General features: G+C 35.0%; 1 protein-coding gene across 3 annotated transcripts in view; it reads right to left on the minus strand.

Annotated features, from left to right (window-relative positions):
* Positions 1–26,466, minus strand: part of LOC120771560 (GTP-binding protein RAD) — a 159,965-nt gene that overhangs the window by 11,988 nt on the left and 121,511 nt on the right. For all 3 annotated transcript variants that reach the window (XM_040099623.1, XM_040099624.1, XM_040099622.1), the window contains 2 exons: positions 3,118–3,399; positions 646–734 (listed from right to left, as the gene is read on the minus strand). In XM_040099623.1, coding sequence (XP_039955557.1) covers positions 646–734; positions 3,118–3,399 — 371 coding nt within the window. The remainder of the gene's footprint in view (positions 1–645; positions 735–3,117; positions 3,400–26,466) is intronic.

Raw genomic sequence — 26,466 nt, forward strand, 5'->3', positions numbered from 1 at the left:
TGATCATATCAAACTTGATTACATACTTGAAAGGAAAGTGAATGAATCTGATATAATTTAAAGTTGTATTTTATAGGAAGTCGTTGTGCTTTGTCCGATTTCAGCCGAACTTTCTAGGTACCTAGGTACTGGTAGACAAAGGATAGTCACTCGTATTTCATCTCGTCTCGTCATCATGGTCTTTTATATACAGTATATTTAGGTTATATAACCCTATAACCCTATATCTAATTCGATTAGTTTTAGGTGATGCAAACTACCGTAAACAAAACTAATAAATTCGGCAGCAACATGTTGCAAAATGGATATATAACACTTTAAAAAAACTTTCTTTAAGAAAATAATGTTATGTTAGCACCAGGTGTGGTTTATTTTATAGTATAATATTACAAGAAATACCCACTACTAATTGTCCCTACCTTCTCTTTGCAATCGCTTTCCAATCACTGTCGAATTCACCGAATCGCAATCAATTAGCGTCAATTCAGCAAAACATTGAACTCATTCGACAGTCAAAAGAAAAGCAATCATGAAACTGCTTGTCCTTGCAATTTCTACACCTTTTCTCTATGCAAACGCTTTCAGCGCTCACAATATTACACTCAATTAGCTTGCTACAAAGGCTTCCTGCACCATTGCACTCACCTTGTTATCCTGTTGTCCCGTGGAGAACTTCAATTCCGATTCGATGCCATTTAGAATTATTGAAATATTCTGCTCCGCAACATCGCATTCTGCAAAAAAAAAATTAAATAAAAATTTTGTGGTATGAAATTAGAAAAATTACTAAAGAAAAGAGAAATGGGGAGACGTTTTTTAGCAGAACTGGAAATGACTTTTTTATCATAACAGAGGAAGAAGTTCAAAGTGCCAAAAGGTGTGGCAAAGTCACATGACCTTGAAAGTAGTGAGTGACATGCGCTGATTTGTTTATACAACGAAAATTAATGTTTTTTTTTACAATAAATACAGCAACAAAAACAATAATGATGGGAAAATTAACAAAATATAGTTGACCGATATGAAAAAAGTGAGTAAATTGCCTGAAAATTGACTGCTCAGACAGATACTCTTCACTTGTGGTCACTGCTGCTGTATATATACTATATATACCCATTTGTATGTATGTCACCACAGCAGCACGCCAATTTGTGCATATAAATCTTGTGGCTGAGTAATTGATAAATTGATTACTGTGGTGGATAATTTGCATGAAAATAGCAGCAGATACATTTTATATGGCACATGCATGCATGTATGTATATAGTATATATGCATGTCTGTATGTATGTGCTTATTTGTGCCTGACAGGCAATCTCTGCAGCTGAAAACGAGGCGTTCGTCCATAAACCACTGCAAAAGTTGTGTGGTCAACACGTCACTGCCTTAGCAAGCAAAAAATCCACACGCAAACACATACACTTATATACAAACGCACAAACATACACTTATATACAGACACACACTCACACACATGCATAGATCTGCCACCAATTATACTGTATTAAAATTAAATATGCTTAACAGCGGTGCGTTGATAATGCAATGACCACAACCAGCGGCAGTCAGCCACACCCGGGCGTATGAGTGACAATTTAATCAAATTATTTTTCATTGCCAGCATTCACATGCGCCACCATGCATTTGTCTGTGTGTGCGTGTGTCAGATTTGTAATTCAATTTCCAGTTGCAGTGAGCACATCCTCAGCACACTGTGTGTGGCAATTATGTGCGGCGCGCGTTATGTGGCTGGTGGGTGTTGGGTTTAAGCGGCATTAGTAGTCGCAGCTGCTCACCATTTCATAACGGTATATGCATTCGCTTGGCTGCGGTTGCATCAGGTGTTAAGTGAAATTATTTTTGATTTATATTGGCTCACAAAATTCACAGCTACAAAACGGTATTGCATGTGGCATTAAAATTTATGGCAATTAAAATTTTGTTTAGTTTTAATAGGATCCATTTGAAATGAAATTTTAATTGCGGTTTTGCGGATTTTTGTGCTTATTGCTTACTTTTTAAATGTTGCGGGTGCTTTTAGCATTGCAAAATTGCAAATTTTAATATTATTTCGAAAGTTATTGGTATTTTAAGCTATTGATATATTGATGATTTACGAGAAAAATAAACAAATAATTATAAACATATGAATATTAGGGCACTGCACTTCTAATAAATAGATTTTGTTGTGTCCTGTGCTTTTTCAACAATGCAATTTCTGGTTGTGACTCTTTAGTTCTGCTTCATTGGTCCTATTAAGATTCGACAGATTCCTCATCGAAACAATAGCTTCACAATCCTTAGCTAGCTTTCCACTTTTTATTTTTTTCTGGCACCAAGAAGCCGATATTGGACTGTGATATCAGCCATACAAATGACCAAAAATCAACTAATTTTTGTATGGAGAACTTGTCTATTTGATAAGATATCTGCAAGAAATTCGGCGTGAAGTATTTTCTAAGACAAATATACTATTTTCGAAAAAATTGTTCAGATCGGGCCACTATAGCATATAGCTGCCATACAAATTGAACGCTCAAAATCAAGTTCTTGTATGAAAAACTGTTTCATTTGACTATGTACCTTCACGAAATTTAGCGTAAATTATTATTTAAGTCAAAGGTAAGATCACCCAGCAAATAGTTCAGATGGAACCGCTATTTCTTATAGATGTCATATAAATTGCACCTGTGAAGCATATTATAGCTGGCGTACGGTCGAAGTCATTTTTTTCTTGTTGTTACTTGCATATCGTCACCTAAAATGCAATATAACTTCATCTATTTTCATAAGATACGGGTTTTGGTTATAAATTGGTTATATATTGGGTATATATTGGTTATCATACACTCATATTGAAAAAAAAATAGAGTTTTGGTTATAAAATGTTTGTATATTGGTTTTTATATTTGGCAGCGATTGTCGAGTATTTTTTGATGATACGTTGTTTTGCATTTTAAGTGACGATATATTAGACTGTGTAACCTACACCCTTATCAATCTTCAATACTTGAGATTTTTGAAGCAACTAATTTCCCATATTTTACTCCTATTTTACTTAAATTTCAATACAAATTTCTTAAACTATATTTTTTATCTCTTTTTTCTACCACTCACCTGGTCCATCGTATGCATTAATGCAGTCTGACGTTCGAAATTGCTGGATCAACGCCTGTTTGCCAACGCCAGATGCACCGAGCATATCTACGCGAAACACTTCCACCGGCTGTTGTTGTTGCGGTTCATCCTGTGCGCCCGTGTAATCGCCATTAATGCCACCACCAACACTGCCGCCAATGCCGCCACCGCCACCCAGACGCGGGTGTATGGGGCTCACCGGTGCCAAACTGTTGCTGCGCGAGCGGCGACGTCGAAACGAATCGCCACGATTGATGACGCCTATATTTGTATGGGCATGGAATATGAAAGTAAAAAGTGTAGAAGAAAGTCAAGTTATAGTTTGGATGGAGAAAGTTTAATGTTTATTATGCTGAATTTTTCAGGTGAGTGTTTTGTGTAATTGGTTTTCTATGCAGTTTCATCCTAGATATTGTTCTGAGTGTTTTCGTGTAAAAATCATGTTTAATAAGTTAATTAAATTTTTTTTTATCATTGATTTCCAAGAATATTTCTCCCTAGGAATACTAAAGACTAAAAGATTAAAAAAAAATATTCATATTCTCCGCCATGGCGTATGAGCAACATTTCTTTACTCAAACTTTTCATAATTTTTTGCAATTTTGTTGTATATTTTGTGTTATTTGATGAGATATTTTTATCAATGCCACAATTTCATACCAAATTGTTCAAATCGGACAATAATGTCATGTATGTAGTACAAACTGGCCGAATTATATATATATACAGATTTTAGTAAAAGCTTTTGATAAAATTAAACCATTCAATTCTTTTGAATAAACTTGATCTTCTGGGTTTTCAAACCAATATCTTCTAAAATGGTTGTTTCTTATCTTATTAAATAGAAATTCAACACAGATCATGGCCCCAAAGATACTCTTTCTGTGACATATAATCAATGTTCCTTCAGGCGTTCTTCGTAGGTAGCCATCTTGGTCAACTTCTGTTCTTGTTATTTATTAACGACATATAATTTGTTATTAAGGATTTTAAAAGTTTTATTATATAACCGACGATGTAAGGCTTTTCAAACATATACTTCAAACAGCGAAAGAATGTCAATTGCAAATGGGCTTCCAAACAACCTAGACTTTCTTGCAGTGATAGAAATGACATGCCATTGAACCCTTAAAAATGGAAAGAAACGATGTGATTTTCACGTAATGGACACATGTAGACCTTACCCTCATTACGTAATACAAAAGCACTTTAGGTTGGAGCAAGGTATGCAGTTTCGTGTTGGAAATCTGGGAGTAACTATGAATGCCCCAAACTCAATTTGTAAATCTTCACATGCATCTTCCACGGCTTTTGTAAAGCTAAAAGGCGCTCTTAGGATCTTATTAAACGTTGGTCTAAAGAATTTAGAGATCCGCTTACCACAAAAATTCTTTTTACATCTCTGGTGAGGCCTATATTGGAGTATGCTTCTGTGGTTTGGAAGTCCCTAGTTACCAAGTCCATTCGGATAGAGTTAGAGTCCAAACCAAAAACGATTTTTGGCTACCTGCCTTAAATCATTTTGCATTTGAGATTTCCAGTTTAAATCTTCACCCTTAAATTATACCGTTTAAAACTTATAAATCTCCGACACTCGCTAGTCGTAGGGAGATACTTGGTATAATATTTCTTATAAAACTCATGAATGGGTCAGTCTGTAGCCCACCATCTCTTATCTGATATTAATTTTAACAGCTTCTGCTCTGCCCTACCAGGCAGAAGTTGGAATACCTCTACTTACAAATTTTCTAGAACAAACTTTGAGTTACATACGAACCATTCCTGCCGTATATGTCATGATTTTCATTTTTCATTCCAGCATGCAATTTGATCTAATCAGACTCAATTCTTTACCATTAAAAAAAATTATTTTATCTAGTTTTAACAAGTAACATTTAATAATTATAAACTTTAATCCAATTCTTAATTTCGGCTGTTGAAATACTTTTGTTTCTGTAGCTGAGCAGCTTGAGATCATAACGCTTAAAACTCTCTTGCCTTTTATGACTTCGGCCAATTAAACTAGTTCAGGATTGCTGCCTCTGCGTCGGTTGGAGGCAGGAGGAGGAGTGTAATCAGTAGGGTATATTATTATTATTATTATTATTTCCTTACTGTATGGAAACTTTTTTATTTGACAAGTTATCTTCACAAAATTTGGCACACATTATTGTTGAACGTAACACTATAATCTCCCAAAATATTAATCAGATCGGACCATTATAGCATATAGCTGCCATACAAAATTATCAATCCAAGTCGGTATAAAGATCTTCTTATACCGTTTTATGTTGTAAGAAATGCTTCTCTGAAGGACTATATACTATACTATAGCTGCCGTGTAGCCGCAGTTAACGTTTTTGCTTGTTTTCACATAAAATTGAAGTCTATTATAGTTAGAAATATAACCTAATATTTATACATAAGGTTCACTTGGTTTTACTAAAACCGTTATATAGCTCCATTTCCATAAATACGACTTAAATTTGAAAAATATGTAAAATATATCATGTTTTTCCAAAACAAAATGTTGGTTTATAGAAACACATTATTTACATTATTTATAAGTCACCATGGCGTATGAGTAATATTCACTTACTCCACACTTATATTGTTTTTGTTGTAGTTTTGTTAGATTAAATGTTGTGTGAAAACAATTTAGAGCTTTCCTAAAAAGGAAAATTTGTTTCAAAATCTAAACATTTTTGTATAAAATTTCGTTCATCGCCACTCTCCTTGGCGTATGAGTAACTTTTTCGAACGCAACCTTTACGTTAGTAATCAACATCAAAAGCCAGCGAACATTGCAGCATTTCTGTTGAATTAAATGATTTACCATAATAATTTGCGCCACAAGCCGCTGCCAAAAATTAAAAATGCCTGGCATTCGGCTCGGCAGGATTTATGCCAAAAACCAACTAAGCCTTGCGGCGTGTCCTTGAAATCCACAGATAATTCATATTTTCAATTATTGATTTTTTACTACGCGAGACAAAAGCTTGCAAAATCCGCAACCGTTAGTCTTGTTGTACAATATGCTGCATATGTATTTGTTTGGGCGAACTCAAGTGCAAATGCAAACAAAACAAGCGAAAAACATGAAATCCCTAGTTTGCATGTCATCATTCACTCAGTCAACGCCAGAAGGGTGGAAAAACGCGCATAACGCAAAAGACAAACAAAAAAATAAAAAAAAAACGTGGCATGAGCGGATTTTAATTTTTATAAAAGCCGCTTATAAAAAGCAAAAAGAGCGGTAAGAAGTTGAAAACCATGCGAATGCATAATTTGTGTCATTCTTGGTGGCATTTATGGGCTGGCATATACATGAGCAGAGCCTTGCGCATCAAAAGGGTTTCTTTGTTCATATTTTGCAATATTTTGGGTTGTCACATACTGCCCTTTTTGGAATTTTAAATTTTAAAAATTTATTTTTTTAATATTTATATTTGAAAGTACTCGAATGTTATATAAAAAAAGGTTTCATAAACGATTATGGAAGAGCTAAGATATGGTACTTCCAATCCAAAGTTAACTGGGCAGATCGAAGTAAGTATACTGGTTATACAAGGAGTAGAGGAGGATGTAAACTAATGCCATCCATGTAAGATTATCAACTAATTTTGTTCAGAAATCGCGCATTCAGACCAATATAAACTTGGGATAGTTAATCGAAAAAGTTAATGCTATTATATCCTTTTGAGTTAACTTTGGGTGCATGAACTGATTCCCTTTATTTCATGCAAAAGTGCCGGCCACCAAATATGTCTCAAATCGGTGTGAGAGCTAAGAGAGTGCAACAAAAATCGCCAAGATGCTCATAGCTAAATCTTGGAACATATATATGTATATGTATGTCCGAATCTACCAATTTTACTGCCGAATTTTCAGTTTTAGTCGAATATTTTACAAAATTCTAATTTTGCTAATCTCTGAATAAAAGTTCGTTCCAATGAAGCGATGATTTCAGGTTTTCTTTGAGTTGTTCCACCATTTAGTTGGATTTAATTAGCATCTAGATACTAGATATTGTTATGGAAACTCTAAATTCCTTGAATCATGGGGGTAAAACAGCTTCGATCGGAAAATGAAAGATAAGTTAGGTAAATAGCCTGAAATTCATGAAGCTACAAATAATGCCATTTTAAAAGTTAGTGGCGATTCCTTGTTATTCCTAAAGTTACAAAGAATGGATCAATAAGACCATCACATATCGGCATTGCATCTTGAGCCTGCCACAAATTTATCGATCAATGCAGTTTCATTTCCAACCAATTCACCTGGTTCGTAGAAGGTGTGACAACCTAGGAGCTGCAACCTTAGTCTGACGAAAGCAGAAAAAATATTTAGTTCTTTTCAACTTATCTTCTTCCATGGCTGCCAAAAGGCCAGTTTCTGGTTTGAACTCGCATTATTAAGACCTTGCTAAGAGTAAGTAATTCATAGAACTCTTACGTTCCACTTTGATGCAGAAAGTTTTCGCAAGCGCACATTTGCTAGGTGTTGACTAACGCTTTCTAAGCACATGCAAGGTCTCTAGATCCAGCACCGGAATACAAGAGGGCAGGAACGGACTCCTAAGCTGTATTTTGTTAAGTGTGCCCTCTCTTAGAGGCTCATCGTCTTTATCACTGTGTTTAATCATCCAACCAAGTCTAATATGCAAGTAGTTTGATGCCACTGCTAATGATTTGTACATTTCCACACTGCTGTTATGAGTATTATTGTTGCAGCGGCAGAATTCTACACAGTTGACAGTCTTTGACCGGATAATAAATCCGGGTTCGTTCCGGATACTTCCATACTAATTTCACTAGACTGTCAGCTCGAGCTCGAGGCCTGTATTGCAACTGTGTTATTTCTTGAAAGTAGTTGCAATTTGAAGAAGGAGTTGCTGCTACTTTAACTCCAGCCACTTCTTCTTAAAGTTCTTAGCACGGCTTACGCGATTATAGCCGAGCTAACAACAGCGCGCCAGTCGTTTCTTCTTTTCGCTGCGTGGCGCCAATTGATATTCCAAGCGAAGCCAGGTCCTTCTCCACTTGGTCCTTCCAACGGAGTGGAGGTCTTCCTCTTCCTCTGTTTCCCCGGCGGGTACAGCGTCGAATACTTTCAGAGCTGGAGTGTTTTCATCCATCCGGACAACATGACCTAGCCAGCGTAGCCGCTGTCTTTTAATTCGCTGAACTATGTCAATGTCGTCGTATTTCTCGTACAGCTCATCGTTCCATCGGATGCAATATTCGCCGTGGCCAATGCGCAAAGGACCATAAATCTTTCGCAGAATTTTTCTCTCGAAAACTCGTAACGCCACTTCTGCTAAAAAGGCATTAAAGTGATCTGAAAGTCTGAAGCAAGGGTTCATTGAGAGCTCAAAATGAAAAACTCTTCCTCTAACATTCTCCTTTAGCTTCGAACTATCCAGCGGTTCTAAACCAACCATATATCCCTGTACATGGAGAGTATACAACTAGAAATACGTTCCGCGACGGCGTCCATGTTGTTAATCTGATAGCAACTGGCGCAGCAATGTACCTACCGGCTGTTATGTGTAAAAGGATATTGAATACTATCGTTAGTATTGTACGTAGTGCACCCCTGCTGCCAATGAAATCCCTTCTTTGGACACGTTCGAACTGTTTACTGCATAGCTTTACTGTGCGCTTTCGAGGAAATATGAGGAAATTACATCATAAAACAATATTCAATGCTTCTCAATCAATCATTTGTAGCAATATATCCATTATCCTCAATCTTCCTCAGTATTGAACTGATATATTTATATTAAAGATGTTCCTCAAGTTCTTCGTAAGAGTTTAGTTATAAATATCTATGATTTTCCAACGTTGCTCCCAATAAGGTTTTCGCAGATTCTTTTAATTGTCGCTATGATAGCTACTAAAAAATTTCAAAAGTACCCTAAAATAAAGCAAATATTACCGCTTTCTTATACATATAGCACTGAAAATATTATTTTTTTATGAGTCTAGTCATTCATTCCGCATCGAAATAGAATTAAATCGAATAAGCAAGTTTATGAATCGAAATGGATTCAATAATTAGACCAAACATTTCAAACAATCAAGAACCACCTTTGCTCTTCATGCGAAATAAATGTGAAGAAAACGATTGCAAGATCTATAAATTATGCAAATAAAGCCTGCAAACATTCGCAGAAAACTAATAAAACTCGGAAATTGAAAATTGAAAGCTATTAAAAATTAAAAATAAAAACGAAAATGAAATTGCAATTCTGCGCACGTGAATAAATCAAGATCTTCATGGGCTGCTGCTAATAAATTAGAGTTCGCATAAATAAGTGCCATAAAAATCTAGCAGAATAAGCAAGCAGAAATATAAATACCAAAAATATTGCGCACAATAAACAATAAAAAACAACAAACAAATTTGATAAACTAAAATTTTTAAGCAAAATTTTCAGTTGCCATAATCCAACAATTGACAAACGGACAATTCACAATTTGTTGAGAAAAGCACCTACTGGAAAGAGTGGGAAAGCACTAAATTAATGTTTTAAAAATATAAAAATAAGGAATAAAATTTAAAATTAAATTAAAGTGTGTTTCGAATGAGGGTTTTTGGACATAAAAAAAGTTTAGGAATATACCCAAAACCTTTCAGTAAGCGAATAATGCCGCAAATATACCAGAACTGCCAAGAAATTTCGTAGTATTGTCGGTGTATTGTTATGTGTGTGTGCTGCCAACCACTGTATCATTCTCCATTTACGCTTTTTATTTATATTTACTTTATATATGTATGTACACATATACATGTACATATTTACTTTTTTACTGAGCGCACGTGTATTTACTCCTTTATGCCTGCTGCACAGACATATCTTAGTTATGTGTATATGTATATATATGCTCCAATACAAGTGCGAGTCACATTCATTTTCAGTTTGTAAATATTTGCGATTGTATTGTCCGTTAATTAATGTAATTGCTATAATAATTGGAATATAATGAACTAGCGTTGCATTGTAGCCGGTGACTTAATTAGCACAAACGGTTAATTAATTTGTTCTGAACAGGAAGGAAATAAGCAGAACAGAAAAAAATAAATTTATTTTCCCTTTTTTGCTCACATGGTCAACACATTAATATTTTCGATTATAGAGAGTGTCTAAATTTATTGTTGCTACTCATGTGTTTAAGAAAGTAAAAAAACTAGAAAAAGGTTGACTTTGACTGCACCGAAGCAATATACAAACAAAGTGTTAATAATCCGAGACAAATTGCGTGATATCCTATCAAGGCAAAAAGTTTCAATACAAGCAGCTTATGCCGATCGTTTACTTTGCATGACAGGTTTATGTTAAGGTGGTTCGATATCGGCTGTTCCGGTAAATGAGCAGTTTTTTGTTGAGAAAATGACGCTTGCAAAATTTCCAAACGATATCTTAAAAACTGAGGGACTAGTTCGTATATATACAGACAGACGGACGGACAGATGGATAAGGTCACTCGACTTAGCTCCTCACGCTGATCATTTGCATATATACTTTATGTGGTCTCTGATATTTCCTTTTGGGTGTTACAAATCTGGTGGCAAGCTGTCTCTGTTTTACTGTCTTACTGTGGCTACAATTGCTGAGCACTTTATCACCAAATAATGTTGTTGAGTCATATTGATCCGAAGATGTTGAGAGTCATAGTTGATTTGGCTTCATATCTCTCTGGAATCTTACTTTTTTCACATCTCTAATTATAGATATTCAAATGTGTTTAGGCAAGGCTTGAACCTTATAGGTTTCTATATTTGCTGAATAAAGTCAAGACACACACTACAAATAGTTCGAGGAACGCCTACGATTGTCCCATTTCTACTTACTTTAGATTTAGCTATCTGCAAAGCGTGTGACTGTAATACTTCAAGCTGTTTTTCAGGCATTGCTGATATATTTTGCAAAGTTTATTTCAATTATGGGAGTAAGAAAAAAATTAGAAATAGTTGATCAAGCCAGAAATAGGTGACAGAACTTCCATCAATCAATACTTAAATCTAGCTGTGGCATTTTCACCCACAAAAGGTCCTGTAGGGCACTCGTCAGGATCAAGGCTTAAAATGATCTGAAGCCCACATCTTTAGACATCTAAAACTAGTTGGTATAAGAAATATTTATAACATGTTTCTGAATGGGTTTAATTTGCAATTAGTTTCAATAATGAAAAAAATAATATTTTAGTTGAAGTTTTTAAAGTTATATCTGATCAAAATTGACCAGAACTGGTTCATTTAACATGTCAATTAAAATGTCGATAACATCCTAAAATAAATTTTGTTTGCAGAAACTCAATTTTTGTATTTAACATAGTTCACTTTATGGGTGATACACTGATTATAGCGACTCGCTTGAGATCTAAGTACAGAAAATAATCATTGGGAGTCAAATATGGAGAACACGTCCAATTCGGAAGCAATGCGAAGCCCAACTCATGAATTTTTGACATCGTTTTGGCACTGGTTGTGACACGGTGCGTTGTCTTAGAGAATCTATTCCCTCTGTTTGTTCAAATGTGGCCATTTTTCGGTGATGTAGTCTTTTAAGCGGTGCAATAATGCTATGTAACAGTCGCTTTCCTTTTACCCCTTAAACCTGAGATTACGGGTTTAAAAAAATATAATTTTTTTATTGTCTTATTAAATTCTACAACTTCTCTATAATATTGTTCTAAGTTTTTAGTTGATGTAAGTAATAGTTTCGGAGATACTGCCATGAGAATTTGTGCGCTCGAGAGTAGCTGGGCTAAGTTCGCCGTCTTTAAACTCGTTTTTCTCGAAACTGTGTTTTCTCGAAGTGTGTTGAAGTCGTTTGGCAAGATTTCTCAAGAAATTCTCAACCGATCTTCATGAAATTTTACACAGACCTTTGGATTCTTAAAGACTTGAAGAAAGGATTTTTTTTCGATTGAAACTTTTTAATCGAATTTTAATTTTTTTGTAAAGATGTCTGCCAAAAATCCATCATCGTCGAAGTTTAAGTTAAGGTTTTAACTTAGTCACGTATTTTTCACTTTAGATGATCCTGCCAACGCGGGCGCATCTTCTTTCAGAGGGGTCACCGGAAATGGCGTGCAATTGTCGAGTTTAAAATATTTTTTTCCAAAAATTTCGGAATTTCTTTGTTAATAGTGTATGTTTGTAACAAACAAAAATATAAAATATTTAGTTTTTTGTATGAGAAAAAAATTCTTCAAAAAAGACTGGTTTTTACCCGAGAAAAAACATGTAACCCATTAAGGTAGAGTCAACAAAACTTATTCGCTGCACATTCCAAAATACAGACACGATAACCTTCTCCGACTGTTGCGTTTTTCAATGTAGCTCGTTCGCATAACTGTCGATTGGACTTCGAGTCACCTGGTGGAGCCATGTTTCATCCATTGTCACATATCGACGAAAAAATCGATAAGCTAAGTTTTTGCTTTAATTGTTTTTTTTGCTTTCAAAAAGCAATATTTTATCAACACGCGAATTTCCTTTTAATCAATTTTTTTTATAGAAATGATAGTTGCTTCACTTAACACGGGAGCTTAGTTATATCTACCTCTATTGCCAGAAGGCAGTCAAAATGACTGTAGGTATAACATATCTATATATACATATATATATATTGGAAGTGAAAGAGTTGGAAAAATAATTAATAATCAATCCATTTATATGTTGTAGAAAAAGTCACAAAATTGTTAGAAGCTATGCCATTATTTAAATCACCATTTTTTTTAATTGAAATTCGAAAGCAGTTAAAATGACTAGTATTAAAATGATATACGATAATTCACAAACTAGTGAACAAAAGTTATATTGGCGCTTTAGCATGGTTAGGGTTTAACTATATTTACTCCAATTTCAATTTACTAACCTAACTTGCAATGACCACTCTAACTTCAAATATTTTACACTAACTTATAAAAGAAACGAGCTGATAGTCCTTGGTTAGTTTTCACTAGTCCTATTACTCAAGTAAAATCTTAATATTCAAATAACCTAACCTTATATAACCTTATCTCAAATAACTTAAATAAAATGAACATACTACAATTGCTCATTCATTATATAACATTAATTACAATTAACAATACAACTTGCCAAACCTAAAAATCTCCATGCAAACTAAAATAACAACACAAATATTAAACGCCATAAATGTGCAAAAGTGCTGTGATTGCAGCGAAAATATGAAATATAAAAGAAAATATTTAAATTGCAGCCATTTACCCACACAATCATAGCATTTTGCATGTACATATGCACATACATACATATGTATGTGATGTATGCGTATGTATTACAAATAACGAGAATTTCTCTTGGGTCCAATATATGTGAAGCACAATAACAAAACAACGAGCCAACGGAAAATAGGCAAATTGGTGGAACGCGAAACATTTACTACTGTCTCTGCTGCACTCACAGCTGGCGACCGCTCATATTCCGTAGTAAGGCCGAATATTTACCCAACGTTCCCTGCGGCTTTAGCACAATCCAAAACAACTAATATGGTATGTGCGGTGGAGTAGACTGGAATAGAGGCACGTGAAAACAATTGAGCTTGGTGTATAATTCAAATGTGAGCAGTTAAAATGTGAAGTGGTAGGTAAAACACTGTTGTGGCCAAATGAGGGTTTCCAAAACAATGTTTTTGAGAATAAGTCAAATAAAGATGATTAAAAATTCAAAGACTGATTGAGAGAAGTTTGTTATAAAACCAGTTTCATACAGGAAATTAGTTTTTATTAGCATAAAATTCGAAGAAAATATGTGTGCACTATGGCGTATGAGTAACATTTTAATACATATTTTCTCAAATCAGAATTTTTAAAGACAAAATGTAATATTTTTCGAGTAACATGGCTACAGTGATGCCAACTTTGTCTGTGGATGTAACCTGACATTCCTTTGACACCTGTTATTTGACATTACTGTGACAGTTATCATCAGACATCTATCAGATACCTATTTGAAATTCGTTTGAGCGTTGCCTTCTAAATATTTTGACAGTTGCGTTTTGATATCCGTGTGACAGTTTCAGTCTGACTACTTTTGACTACTGCCATTCAAAGAGTGACAGATAAATATTATTCTTTCAAAATTTCTGCTGATTTCAATAATATATAGAGATTTCTCTATGCATTCAATTTTTCGCTTTAATTCCATTAAGTTAAATTAAACAGATATTTAACTTAAAAAAAAATATATACTTTTACAGTATGGATATTAAACTCAACTTTTATTATCCCCCACACAAGCAACAAGAACATTTTTTGAAAGTAAACAAGCTCGTATAGAATTATACTCGCCAATGTAACAGGTTTCATTCAAAGAGCACATCGCGAAACAAAATCTATTTTTCGTTTAAAAGTTCGCAAGTTCTCTGTTTTTATTGCACCTATGATTGATATGACTGAATTTGAGTGACGTGCGTGGAATAAACAAAGTGATAAACGAATGAAACACATACAGATTTATTGCCCTCAAACAAGACTATAAATACAGCCAAATGACCGTTCTTGCTGTTGTTTACATTAAATGGAAAATAAAATAAAAATCTGGCACTAAAAAATAAATGGTTTGCTATAAAATTAAATAATGAGCTCATTTCTGTTAAAAACTCACTATAATTTTATTGTTTCTGAGCGCGTCATGTGCGATTTAAGTTTTTAGAGCTTTCATTATAAGCTCATACTGGTCACGGTGTAGAAGTGAATTGATTTCATCTGAGTGTGTTTGGTAAAGAAAGAATTCAACTTTATAGCTATGTATGTATGTAGTATTTAGATATAGGTATATATTTTTTTTATTTTTATTTTAAATGAGGTTTTGAACTACGTTACTAAAAAAAGTAGTGGAAGCAGAATTCAGTTACCCTTAAAATATGCTAACTTATCTTTTCTAATGAAAATTTATTAGTCTGCTATTACCGTTTTGAAGATTTAACAGGAAAAGCTTTGGAGCTTTCACGAGGAAAGGAATTATATAGTAGTTAGAACTTAAATGCCAACGAAAAATTTAAATTTATGGTTACTACAAGAAAAAACACATATTTACAGGGCACTCGAAGTGTAACCAACTTCAGACCGTTCGAGCAGCTGTCGCACTTGAATCTGCTTTTTATAAATTTGCTGAATGACAGCACCCGGCGCATATTGAAAAATGAGCTTAAGGCCAAGCCTTACAAGTCCCATGATCTCACACCGAAGCAGCAACAAGTAAGACTTGAGAGAGCGAAGCAGTTGCTTCACTTGGCCGAAAGCGGTCAAATTCTGAACATTGTGTTTTCTGACGAAAAAATTTTTCCAATTGAGCAATTCGTAAACTCTCAAAACGATAGGGTTTACTTGACCGACCGTTCATACGAGAATCTAAGTCATCGGTTGGCCACCAGGAGGCAGCACCCGCCACAAATAATGGTTTGGGCCGCTGTCACCGCAGATGGGCGTTCTCCAATTGTTTTCATCGATCCTGGTGTCAAAGTAAATGCGACATATTATCGGGAAGGTGTTCCGGAGGCTGCTTTGAGGCCGTGGGCAAACAAACATTTTGGTCGGAAACCATAGACGTTTCAAAAGAGACTCAGCACCGTCTTACAAAGCGCGAGTGAACCAAGAATGGCTGAAAAACAAAGTTCCGAACTTCATTACAACCACACAATGGCTCTCGAATGCACCAGATGCGAATCCAATGGATTAATCTCTCTGGGTTATTTTGCAAGGTCCGAAGAAAGCTATTGTCCGTGAGTGGGCCAAAATACCGGCAAGTCACATTAGGGCAGCTTGCGATTCGTTTTTTGACCGTCTCAAGGTCATAGTTAAGGCAAAAGGTGGTCATATCGAGCAAAAGTGAATTGGTCCTGAATTTATGATTATTTTCACACATTTTGTACTTTAAAATAAATAAAAATAATTTTAAAAACCGAATTTTTGGCTTTTTTTATTGGTTACACTTCGAGTGCTGGACCCTGTATACGTTTTCCCAATAATTATATTTAAGTGCTGGGTATGGCCTTTGAGCTTTCAATTATATACAGTAAAGGCTTTTGTGCTTTCACATAACAAGAAATCATTGATTGAGGACTTCTACATATTAAATGTCAATAGTTACATTTAGTTTGACTTAGTCTTAAGTGAGTTCAAAACAGATTACTTGAAAATAATTCCGTTAATATCATCACCATTAATAACTTATCTCTATCTCGTATATAAACATTTTTGACTTATACAGTAGTTTGTTTGATAAACGAAAAAAGTTTTCGAAACCGCTTAAATACAAAAATACTCTTGCCTTACGCAGAATCACTGTTATTTTTGTTTTTAATGAAAGTTTTACTTCCTGAAAGCTTTAAAGTTTTATCTAAGATTAATTATAATTTTTCCGTGGTGATGTTTTTTGAGCATTGAACGCAAGCTTTCAAGTTTTTCTCTGTGGATAAAGTTAATTGCTAAAGCAACTTTAAATAATATTGGGTAGTCGAAAAAGTTTTTTCTTATTTTGTACATAGATGTCGTTGCAGACGTATATCTTCAGTGCTACCAATCATATTGTGTCATACCATATAGTGTGTGAAAGGTGAGATGTTAAGGTTCAATTAACCAAAAGATTCGGGAAAATTAAAAAAAGTTAAATAAGTTAAATCTGTTCAAAAATGCGGGAAAATAATGAAGAAATTCGCTTTATTTTGAAATTTTTGTATAAAAAAGGAAAGCATACCACATAAGCCACCAATGGAATTTGTGAAGTTTACGAAGACGGTGCTGTATCAGTTCTGGAAATTTCGATGTGAAAGATGCATCTCACTCTGGTCGACCTATTGTTGAAAAAGTCGATGAAATTATAGAAAAGATTGATTAAGAGCATCACATAAGCAGCCATGACATCGTTAAGGAACTTAACATTCATCACCAAAATCATTTAAAAAAGGCTGGCTACAAAAAGAAGCTCGATGTTTGGGTTCGCATGAATTGTCTGTGAAAAATTTACTGGACCGAATTAACATCTGTAATTCTTTGTTGAAACGAAATGAAATCGAACCATTTCTGAAGCGAATGGTAACAGGAGACGAAAAGTGAATCAAATACTAACAATAATGAGCGAAGAAGATCATGTTCTAAGCGTGGTGAAGCGCAACAAATGGTCACAAAGCCAGAATTGACGCTTTGAAAGGTTAAGCCGAGTGTTTGGTGGGATTGAAAAGGTATCATCCAGCCTGGCCGAACAATTGATTCTATATTTTACTATCAACAACTGATGAGATTTAAGCAAGCAATTGAAAAAAACGGTTAGAACTGCTGAACAGAAAGTGTTTCGTCTTCCATCAGGACAACGCTAGACCACACATATCTATGATGACTCCGCAAAAACTGGGAGAGTTTGGCTGGGAAGTTTTAATACATCCTCCATATAGCCCAGACCTTGCACCATCGGACTACCATTACTACGCTTTCCTAGTCCGGTCAATGCAGAACTCTTTTGATGGAGTAAAGTTGGCTTCAAGAGAAGTCTGTGAAAGTTACTTGTCGCGGTTTTCGCCGAAAAACCAGAAGAGTTTAACACTGATGGAATAATGTGTCTAGCAGAAAAACGACAAAAAGTGGTCAACCAAAATGGTACATATTTGGTTCATTAAAGTTTATTATAGATAAATACAAAAAAAAAAATAAGTTGAAGTTTGTTTAGAAATACGAAAATACTTTTACGACCATCCTATATATATTTATACAAGTATATCATATGTATATATGTATAGTTATATACCTGCATATCAAATACAGATTATTTATGCGTTCAAGTTATTTTTGAAATTTCAGTTATTCTCCTCTAATTAAATTATTGACATTATTTGTACGTATTGTACACGCACATATACACTGCCACACAGAAGTGTGGAGCAACGCAAACCAGCTGGCGCAAAGAAATTTTTCGACGTTTTCCACGGTGCTACGCCTTGGGCAGGAATGCAAAACGTCTTGCCAAGGCAAATTAGCACAAAATCAATTCTCATATGAAGAATTCGATTTTATTGCGCGCCGCACACGCGTTACAGATTTGGTTTGAAATTTCGCAAAGAATAGAAATTAAGAAAAGTTTAAGCAAATATCCGGCGAAATAAAAAATTTCAATGATTTTTATTTTTGTTTTCTTCATCGCACTGCCTTACCTTAATGCACTTCAAAGCAATTTTTATGCCCGCCAGCTGGATTATTTTGTATTTCAATAGCGTGGGCCATGTGGAAATTTATTTATAAGCGAAATTAATATTCTTCTTTTAAACAGAAGAAATGCTGCTGCGATTCTTTTGTATATTGTTGCTGGTTTTAAAATAAAATTAGTGATTTTTTGAATACAAGGAGCGTTCCACAGTAAACAGGACTTTTTGAATGTAGCGACCTCTGGTGGCGCCATCTATATGTCGACTGGTGCGGTAGAATCTGCCATCTTTATCGATTGTCGAGTGAGAATTTCATGACATTTCATATATTGGAAGTGAAGTTATTGCGCTTTAAGTGTCAGTATGTTTGTGTTATCGGTGCGAAAAAGAGCTTTGAACCAAGAGCCAACATTAAATTTTGCTTTAAAATAGGCAAAACTTATGGCGATGATTGCATATCCCGTAGCAGAGTGGGCGAGTGGTTTCACAGTGATCGTGAGGACATAAAAAAATCAGCCGAAATAATCATTGAAATTCATGGAAATGGAATTGAACATCTCCAAAACATCGATTTATCGCATTCTGACCGAACATTTGGGCTTACGAAAGGTGTGTGCATGGTTTGTTCCGCACCAATTGACTGACGACCAAAAATTGCTCAGAATCCAACATTCGATCGATGCTTGTGACCGATTATTTGACCAAAAATCACATTTAACCCATCGTGCGACTTCTTCCTTTTCGGAAAAATGCATTTGCCCATGAAAGGACAGCGTTATGCAGACGTAGAGGCCATTCAAAATGCTTGCAGCGGCATACTGGCGACCATATCGACCAACGAGCTAAAACATTCGTTCGACATGCTTTTGGACCGTGCAAAAAGCTGTATTGAAGCAGAAGGAGACTACTTTGAATAAAATTGATTTTGCCGAAAAAACCCTTTGTTCTGCTTTTTTTTAAGTCCTGTTTACTTTGGAACGCACCTTGTAGATGTTTACTTTAAGTTAAACAAAATACAGATTTTCAAGAAATAAAATAAAACGTTAATTTCGATGCCACTCTGGTTTATACCCTTCACAAATAGAAACGCTTTTAGATAGAAAAGGACCTTTGTGAAATTCCCGACCGATATCTGAAAGGCTGAGGGACTAGTACGCGTCTATACAGAGAGACAGACAGGCGAATAGGCGAACGAACCGTCGGGCATGGTGATCACTTATATGTATATATACTTTAGAGACTACGTTTTCTTCAAAGTGTTACAAGCAAACTTTATGTTCATCTATTCTGAATAGTATCCAGTTAATACATGTTGATCCCCCTATACAACGTTGAATCAGAAGCCTTTTTATCTCTAGACGGATAAGAGCAGAATGGAACGACGCTAAAATGACCAAGGAAGTCTGTAGAAGTACTCCCCAAAGTAGAGTGCAGTCTCCGCTTCTATGGATATTAGTGATGAATATACTGCTAAGGAACTTTGAATGCAAAACCCCTAAGATAGTGGCATACGCGTACGTAATTGCCATCTTAATAACGGGAAGGTGTCGACAGACCATTAGCAGCGCTATGACCACTACTCTCAATACAGTCCAGAACTGAGCATCACAAACCGGTTTGGGGTTGAAACCTGAGAAAAGAAAAAACGGTCCTTTCGATAAATGGGACACAACTCTCTCTCGAGGACCACACCAAGTACCTTGAGGTAGTCTTGGAAAGCAAACTGCTGTGGAAGCACGAAGAGGAGTGAGAAAAGCTAGCAATGGTTTATATGCGTGCAGGCAGAGGCTCGGCACAAACTGGGGGCTCTCTCCCTCTCTCATGCGGTGGCGCCACAAAGCTATTATTAACAAATTCTGTTCTCTACGGTATGGTAGTATGGTGGATAGGAAATACACCTACCGGATGCCAATGGAAAGGGTTCAGAGGCTCGCATAATGGGAGCTTTAAGAACAACTCCAACGGTGGCTCTTGAACTGGTACTAAACCTGCCACTTATAGACCTCTTCGCTGTATACTGCGTAGCAAAATAGGCGGGACGACTACTGGCGGCAGGAAAATTCGAACATTAACTGTTCAGAGTTAGGCATGAGGCAACCTTTTAAGTTTCCGGACCACTGCAGTATATTTCAAGTTAAAGTCTTTGCTATTGCAAAAGCCATGGAGCTAGCCTCTAATGCACCCGCAGGCAATTTCAGATTCAACGTATACGTTGACAGCCAGGCAGCAATCAAGGCAGTAACCTTGCATCGCATATCGGCCAGAAGTGACTTGGGAAGCAGAGCAGCAGGAGAAAGTGTTGCCAGAAGCAAGCAACTTCACTTCTACTGAGTGCCAGGCCATAACAGCATCGAGCAATGAAATAGTGGACGAGATTGCCAAGAATTGTGTACGGCTAACATTCGAAAACGTGATCAACATTGTGAAACCCATGCATTGTCTATACGACGATCTCGATAGAGGCATGGTAAAGAAAATCAATACCCGATGGAACGACCTACCTGGGTGTAGAGCAGAGTCTGTTGAAATTCGCGTCAAGTGAAGGCTTGGGAACTAAGTTTTAAAAATTAAGTGAGTTGTTTCGGCTAATTGAGGTACCTCGTGGAATTCTTGTCACTCTTTTCTTTAAAATAAAATATCGTGACTTCATCTGCAACCTTAATTAATTCTTTGGACGTTGATTCTTAATAGTAGAGTCGACCCAAGCTAATTGACTTAATATTTATGTCGCTGTTCGTATCTCTAGGTAGAAGTCTTTGGTGATATTCCTGATTGAAATTTACGGAATAAAGTTGGTTTTTACCTATTGCTATATAATCTAAACTTTCGGCCTTGAGAGGTCTGTTAATGATATAAAGAAGTTAACTCAGAAGCTTCGAGACACTACTGGATTAAATTTCTAATAAAAATTATATTTGAGCGCACTGAAAACAAAATTATACAAGGCCTCACCTTAAATTTGCAATAAAATATTTACTAGACGACTAACAATTGGATACTTCGATAGAGTTTTAGCTTAAATCAATAAAAAATAGAAACATCAATCAGAATAACTTCAGAAGTTTCGGTCTTAAGTTGTTTTCATAAAATATTGAAGCTCTGCCAGCTATATATTGTGCCAAACTTTAACTTATAAATAGAGCCTGGGCATTTATTGATGTCACACTCCATAAAATTTCTAGCAACCCGAAGTTCATTTTTGTCCTCCCAAAACCTTCCTTAGCTATTCCATCCATCCACTAAATATTACTAACAATCACAATTTGTGTCCAATGGCATTCACTTTGGTGGCTCACATGTGTTTTCCATTCATTTCCGATATCCCAAATTAATTGAAGCGGCAACTTCACGCTTCTCTGATTTTTTTCTATGCTCCTCGATATGCGCATACCTAAGTTTTGGGGAATTTTGCTTTTTCGCACGCGAGAAGTTTTCGCATTTTTGCTTTAAACTATTTTGTGTTTTCTTTTTAAGAATTGGCATAAAAGTTTGCTTGCCTTCCTGGAAAGATGTAACTTTGAAAGAATTATCACGCATGCCTTTCATGGAATTTTTGGCTTTGAATGCATGTATCGCTTCAAGGAAAGTTTTTGAGATGTACGGGTAGCTGAAAAAGCGCTTTTTGCGCAAAGTTAGTGAAAAAATTTAAGCAAAAGTTTTTTTGCAAAGCAGAAAATTTTGTTTGTAATAAAATATAAATTTTAACGAACAAATAGCTCGTTCGCAAATTTTTAAGAGTTACATAAAATGATTTGAATTAATTTAAATTCCTCCTAAAAGTATGCTCACTTAACGCAGCGCCAAACTCGGATTAAATGAGCACTTAGAGAATTGAAATTTTTAATATATTTTCTAGCTTACATTTGGGAGCGATTATTCTAGGTAAGCATCAGAGCTTTCAGCAAAATTTAATATTAAATTGTATGTTTTGTCTGTTGAGCAAAAGTTGTACTCAAGTGCAAGAAAATATACTATATGTATTCCTATGAGAACATCATTGCACCCATGCTATTAATTTTAAGTCCCGTAATCCACACAATCGAAAGGTGGAAAGTGTACTTGGCACAAAATAACAATATCCATGCGATTTTTTCACCAATCTACCCGCGTGAACAGCTGCCTATGCTTGTCTGAATATATCTGGCAAATCTACGCACATTTATTTGCGCCCACCTATTTATTCCACTCGGTCTGCCAAAGAACATAAATAAGTAAAGAGAAAGCGTTTGTCACAATACACGACCCGGCTTATTAGATTTGCTTCGCATTGCCATTGAGACTTTCAAGGTACGTGCATACGCGTGAATTAGCCGCTTAGAGTATTGAGGGTAGTCTTTTGTTGCGTTGGCAAGTTCTTCACGTGATCCAAATTGCTAATGAAGACATATAAGCTATGCTTCTTTTATGGGAGTATCAATATCAGATTGCCATTAAACGGTCTGGACGGCATAATGCAGTAAAATATGGTATATGCAAATAAGTTGTAATCTACTACATTCAGGAGAAAAGTTTTTTTATCTTTCACTTAAATCCCGATTTTTTTCGGGATCCCGAAATTCTATGCTATTTTTTTCTGATTTTCAGTTTAAATTATTTTGACATTCTAAATCATAAGGAGTTTTATCGAAACTGAAATTCCGGGATTTCGTTGTATGTTGATGCTAGGTGACCAATTATGATTAAGCAAAATTTAATCATTTTTAAATGATTATCGTTTTAGGGATATTCTTTTAAATTTTTATCACTTAAAATCCCGAACTTTTTTCGGGATACCGAAATCCCGAGATGAAAAACGTTGGATTTTCATCCATTTTGTTCGGTTGTTGAACTAATGCATTTCTTAACTTTAGCTTAATTTAAATTTAATTTCTAAATCTCTGGAGTTTTATTGAAATTGAAATTTCGGGATTTCGTTGTAGAGTTTTTATTTAAATCAAATTGTTTTATCGTGCTAATTTCAAAGTACATACCGTAATTTTGAGAATTCCTGGTATTTAAAAATTTCTTCAAAATTTTTTCGGGATTTTAGTTATTCCGGGATCGCCAAATCCCGAGATCATCGAAATAATCTATAAGTTTGTATATAAAACTATTTATTGTTTTTAGCAATATTAAAAAGTACTGTTTTAAAATTATTTTCGGTGACGTGTCGGGATCCCTAAGACCGAGATTACCAACGCTTCTCTGATTTCTTTTCAGTCTGGCGTTTTGTATTTAAATTATTTATTGCTGTTTAGAATAATAAAAGCACACTATTTTAAAAATATCCTCAAAATTATTTACGGGACTTCACCATAACCATTTCGGGATCTCGAAATCCCGAAATCATCAAAAAATTCTTGTGATTTAAATATAAAAATAGCACTTTAGCAAAATGAAAACGAACTATTTCAAAAATTTCGTGACTTTTTTTCGGGATTTTAGTCATTTTGGAATCCACAAATCCCGAGATCATCGAAATAATATAAAATTAGCAAATAAAAAAAAATATTTCTCTATTTTTTTAAGCCATTTTCGGGATTTCACAATAATCATTTCGGGATCTCGAAACCCCTAGATTATCATGTTTGACTATTTAGTATTTTTAGAAAAACAAAAGAAGTATCCCTTTAAAGACTGTTTGAAGCTTTTTCGGTATTTCACAATAACCATTTCGGGATCTCGAAATCTCGAGATTATCATGTTTGACTATTTAGTATTTTTAGCAAAATAAAACGCTTTAAGGGGCTATACCAGTGTGACACTTTCAAAACAAAAAATTGTTTTTTTTGCTTTTTTCGATAGCTTATATATTCAAAAATATCCTGTGAAATCGTCGAGGTCGTATTTTAAATAGTTTTTGAATGGCAGCGTTCTAAATAGCGACCGCTCAGAGGTGCAAACATATATAAGTGAAACTTTAAACGCGTTTTTCTCGAAACGACATTTTTCAAATTTGCTGACATTATAACTCAACGAGAAATTAACCGATCGACTTCAAATTAAAACTGGATATAGTTGAATACATTTGCTATACAATAGACTACGATCTTTTTGATTGGCTGAAAATTGTCAATTTGGCATTAAAAAAACGACAATTTTTTTCGTAAAAAAACGATTTTTTTTTCAAAATGGCGCCATTTCCTTAATTCTTGATATTTTTCAAAGATTGTAGTCCTTTGTATAGAAAATATATTTAAGTTTAATAAACATTTTGAATTTTTTTGTTTCAGCTACTCAATCGACCGGAATCATGCCAGCAGTTGAGGCACTTTTTTTTTTGGCACTTCCGCAGACAGCACATTACTCCGTTATTTTTCAATATTTTTGTAAAATTTTTTTTTTTTAATATAGCTAAAAATATACTTTATTACGTCCATAGAACGTCGAAACATTCAATCTAGTTCTTTCTTTTAAAAAAATTCACGAAAATCGCCTAATTTTTCATGCGTCACACTGGTATAGCCCCTTAAGTGTTTTTCAGGTTTTCGATAATAGTTTCGGGATCCCGAAATTCTGAGATTGTCATTTCAACTATTGGAATGTACTTCTAAAAGTATGTACATATATTCAAGGATTAAAATAGTTTACTTGCACAAAAAATTATCAAAAACGTCGATCTAAAATGATCTACACAGACTAAACATTTCGGGGCCGACACCTAACATATTATGCGATTTCGAATCGTAAATACAGAATTAAATCAAAAAGGATATTTAGTGTTTAAATATAATATTGAACTGCTAAACTGTTTTCAGCTATTGACCTAATGATTTAACAGCTTATTTAGTTCTTATAAAAAAGTTAGGTAAGGTTAGTGATGGTACGGTAGACCCTGGAAATATCCATATAACCAGGTCCAGCAATGCGAAATACCCCTCCCAGTAAATGTAGGGTCGAATATATTCTCCAGAAAGAAATACTATGCAATATTCTGTTCAAATACACTTTAGGCTTTCATGGCTATGGACCATACGTTTTCTCAAATTCAAATACAATACACTACAGACTGAGCAAATAGTATCCTAAATGAAACGTCTGCATGAATATCAAATAACACATAGGCATATAAACACATACATACATAAATACATACATATGTAAAGCCACTCGTGCATACAAAAGTCGACCTAACTGATAACCTCCGTCTAAGGTTAAGAATCCAATCACGGCTTGAGGCAACAAAGCAAGAATATAAACAAACAATACAACAACAATAACAAAGCGCTTGCATACATCATGTATATGGCGCAAAACTTTTGTGTTGAATGCGAAAAGGAAAAAAAAAACAGAAAAAAGGGATGAAGAGAAAAAGAGCAAATTGAAATAGCGACAACTTAGCTGAAGAGACTGCAGACCCTGACAAAGAATGCACACTATTCACAGACACACACACACGCATACTCTGATAAGTTTTAACAAGTAGGCTGAAGAAGGTTAAGATGTTCCGGTTGTCTGACTGCCAACGCCACTGTCACTGTCACGCGATGTGTTGTAGGCATCGCTGTCATTGCCGTTATGTTGTATGCCATGGGTTTGATATTACAAATACATAAAAATATATGTACATATATATGTATGTGTATAGACTCATTGTGCTCATTTTGTGGTTCGTTTGTGTTGTATTTTGCCTGTCTGTTAGCTGTATTCAGTCGATGGGCGAGGTCATGTGGTGCAAGGAGCCGGATTTGTCGGCGTATACTTGAATATCCTTCTGAGGCGCACTTGGCACAGTTTTAGTCTACTTTTGCGATATGTATACAATATGTTGATGATTGTTAGTAGCCGTTATAGCTATAGTAGTAGCGGTAGTACAATACTGAGTTGTTGCTGTTGATTATCATTACTCTGTTGATCGGATAGTCGAAGAAGTCTTTTCGTATTTTGTCAATAGATGTCGTTGCAGTCGTATATCTCCGGTGCTACCAATCATATTGTGTCATACCATATAGTGTTGTATATACTGTTAGTATAAATATAAAAAATAAGGTGAAAGTTGTTTAAAAATACGAAAAGTCTTTTTCTACTACCCAATACATAATATTGAGAATGTGAAAGAATCTAAGAAACCAGACCTCAGTATAATAAATGGCACTTGAAATCATCATCAGCAGTAGTCCATATATGTACATATAGTTCAGCTGTGTAGGTTTTCAGCTGCAACCAGTTATGGGCAA

Source organism: Bactrocera tryoni, chromosome 3 (genome assembly GCF_016617805.1).
Source record: "Bactrocera tryoni isolate S06 chromosome 3, CSIRO_BtryS06_freeze2, whole genome shotgun sequence".
NCBI classification, from domain to species: Eukaryota; Metazoa; Arthropoda; class Insecta; order Diptera; family Tephritidae; genus Bactrocera; species Bactrocera tryoni.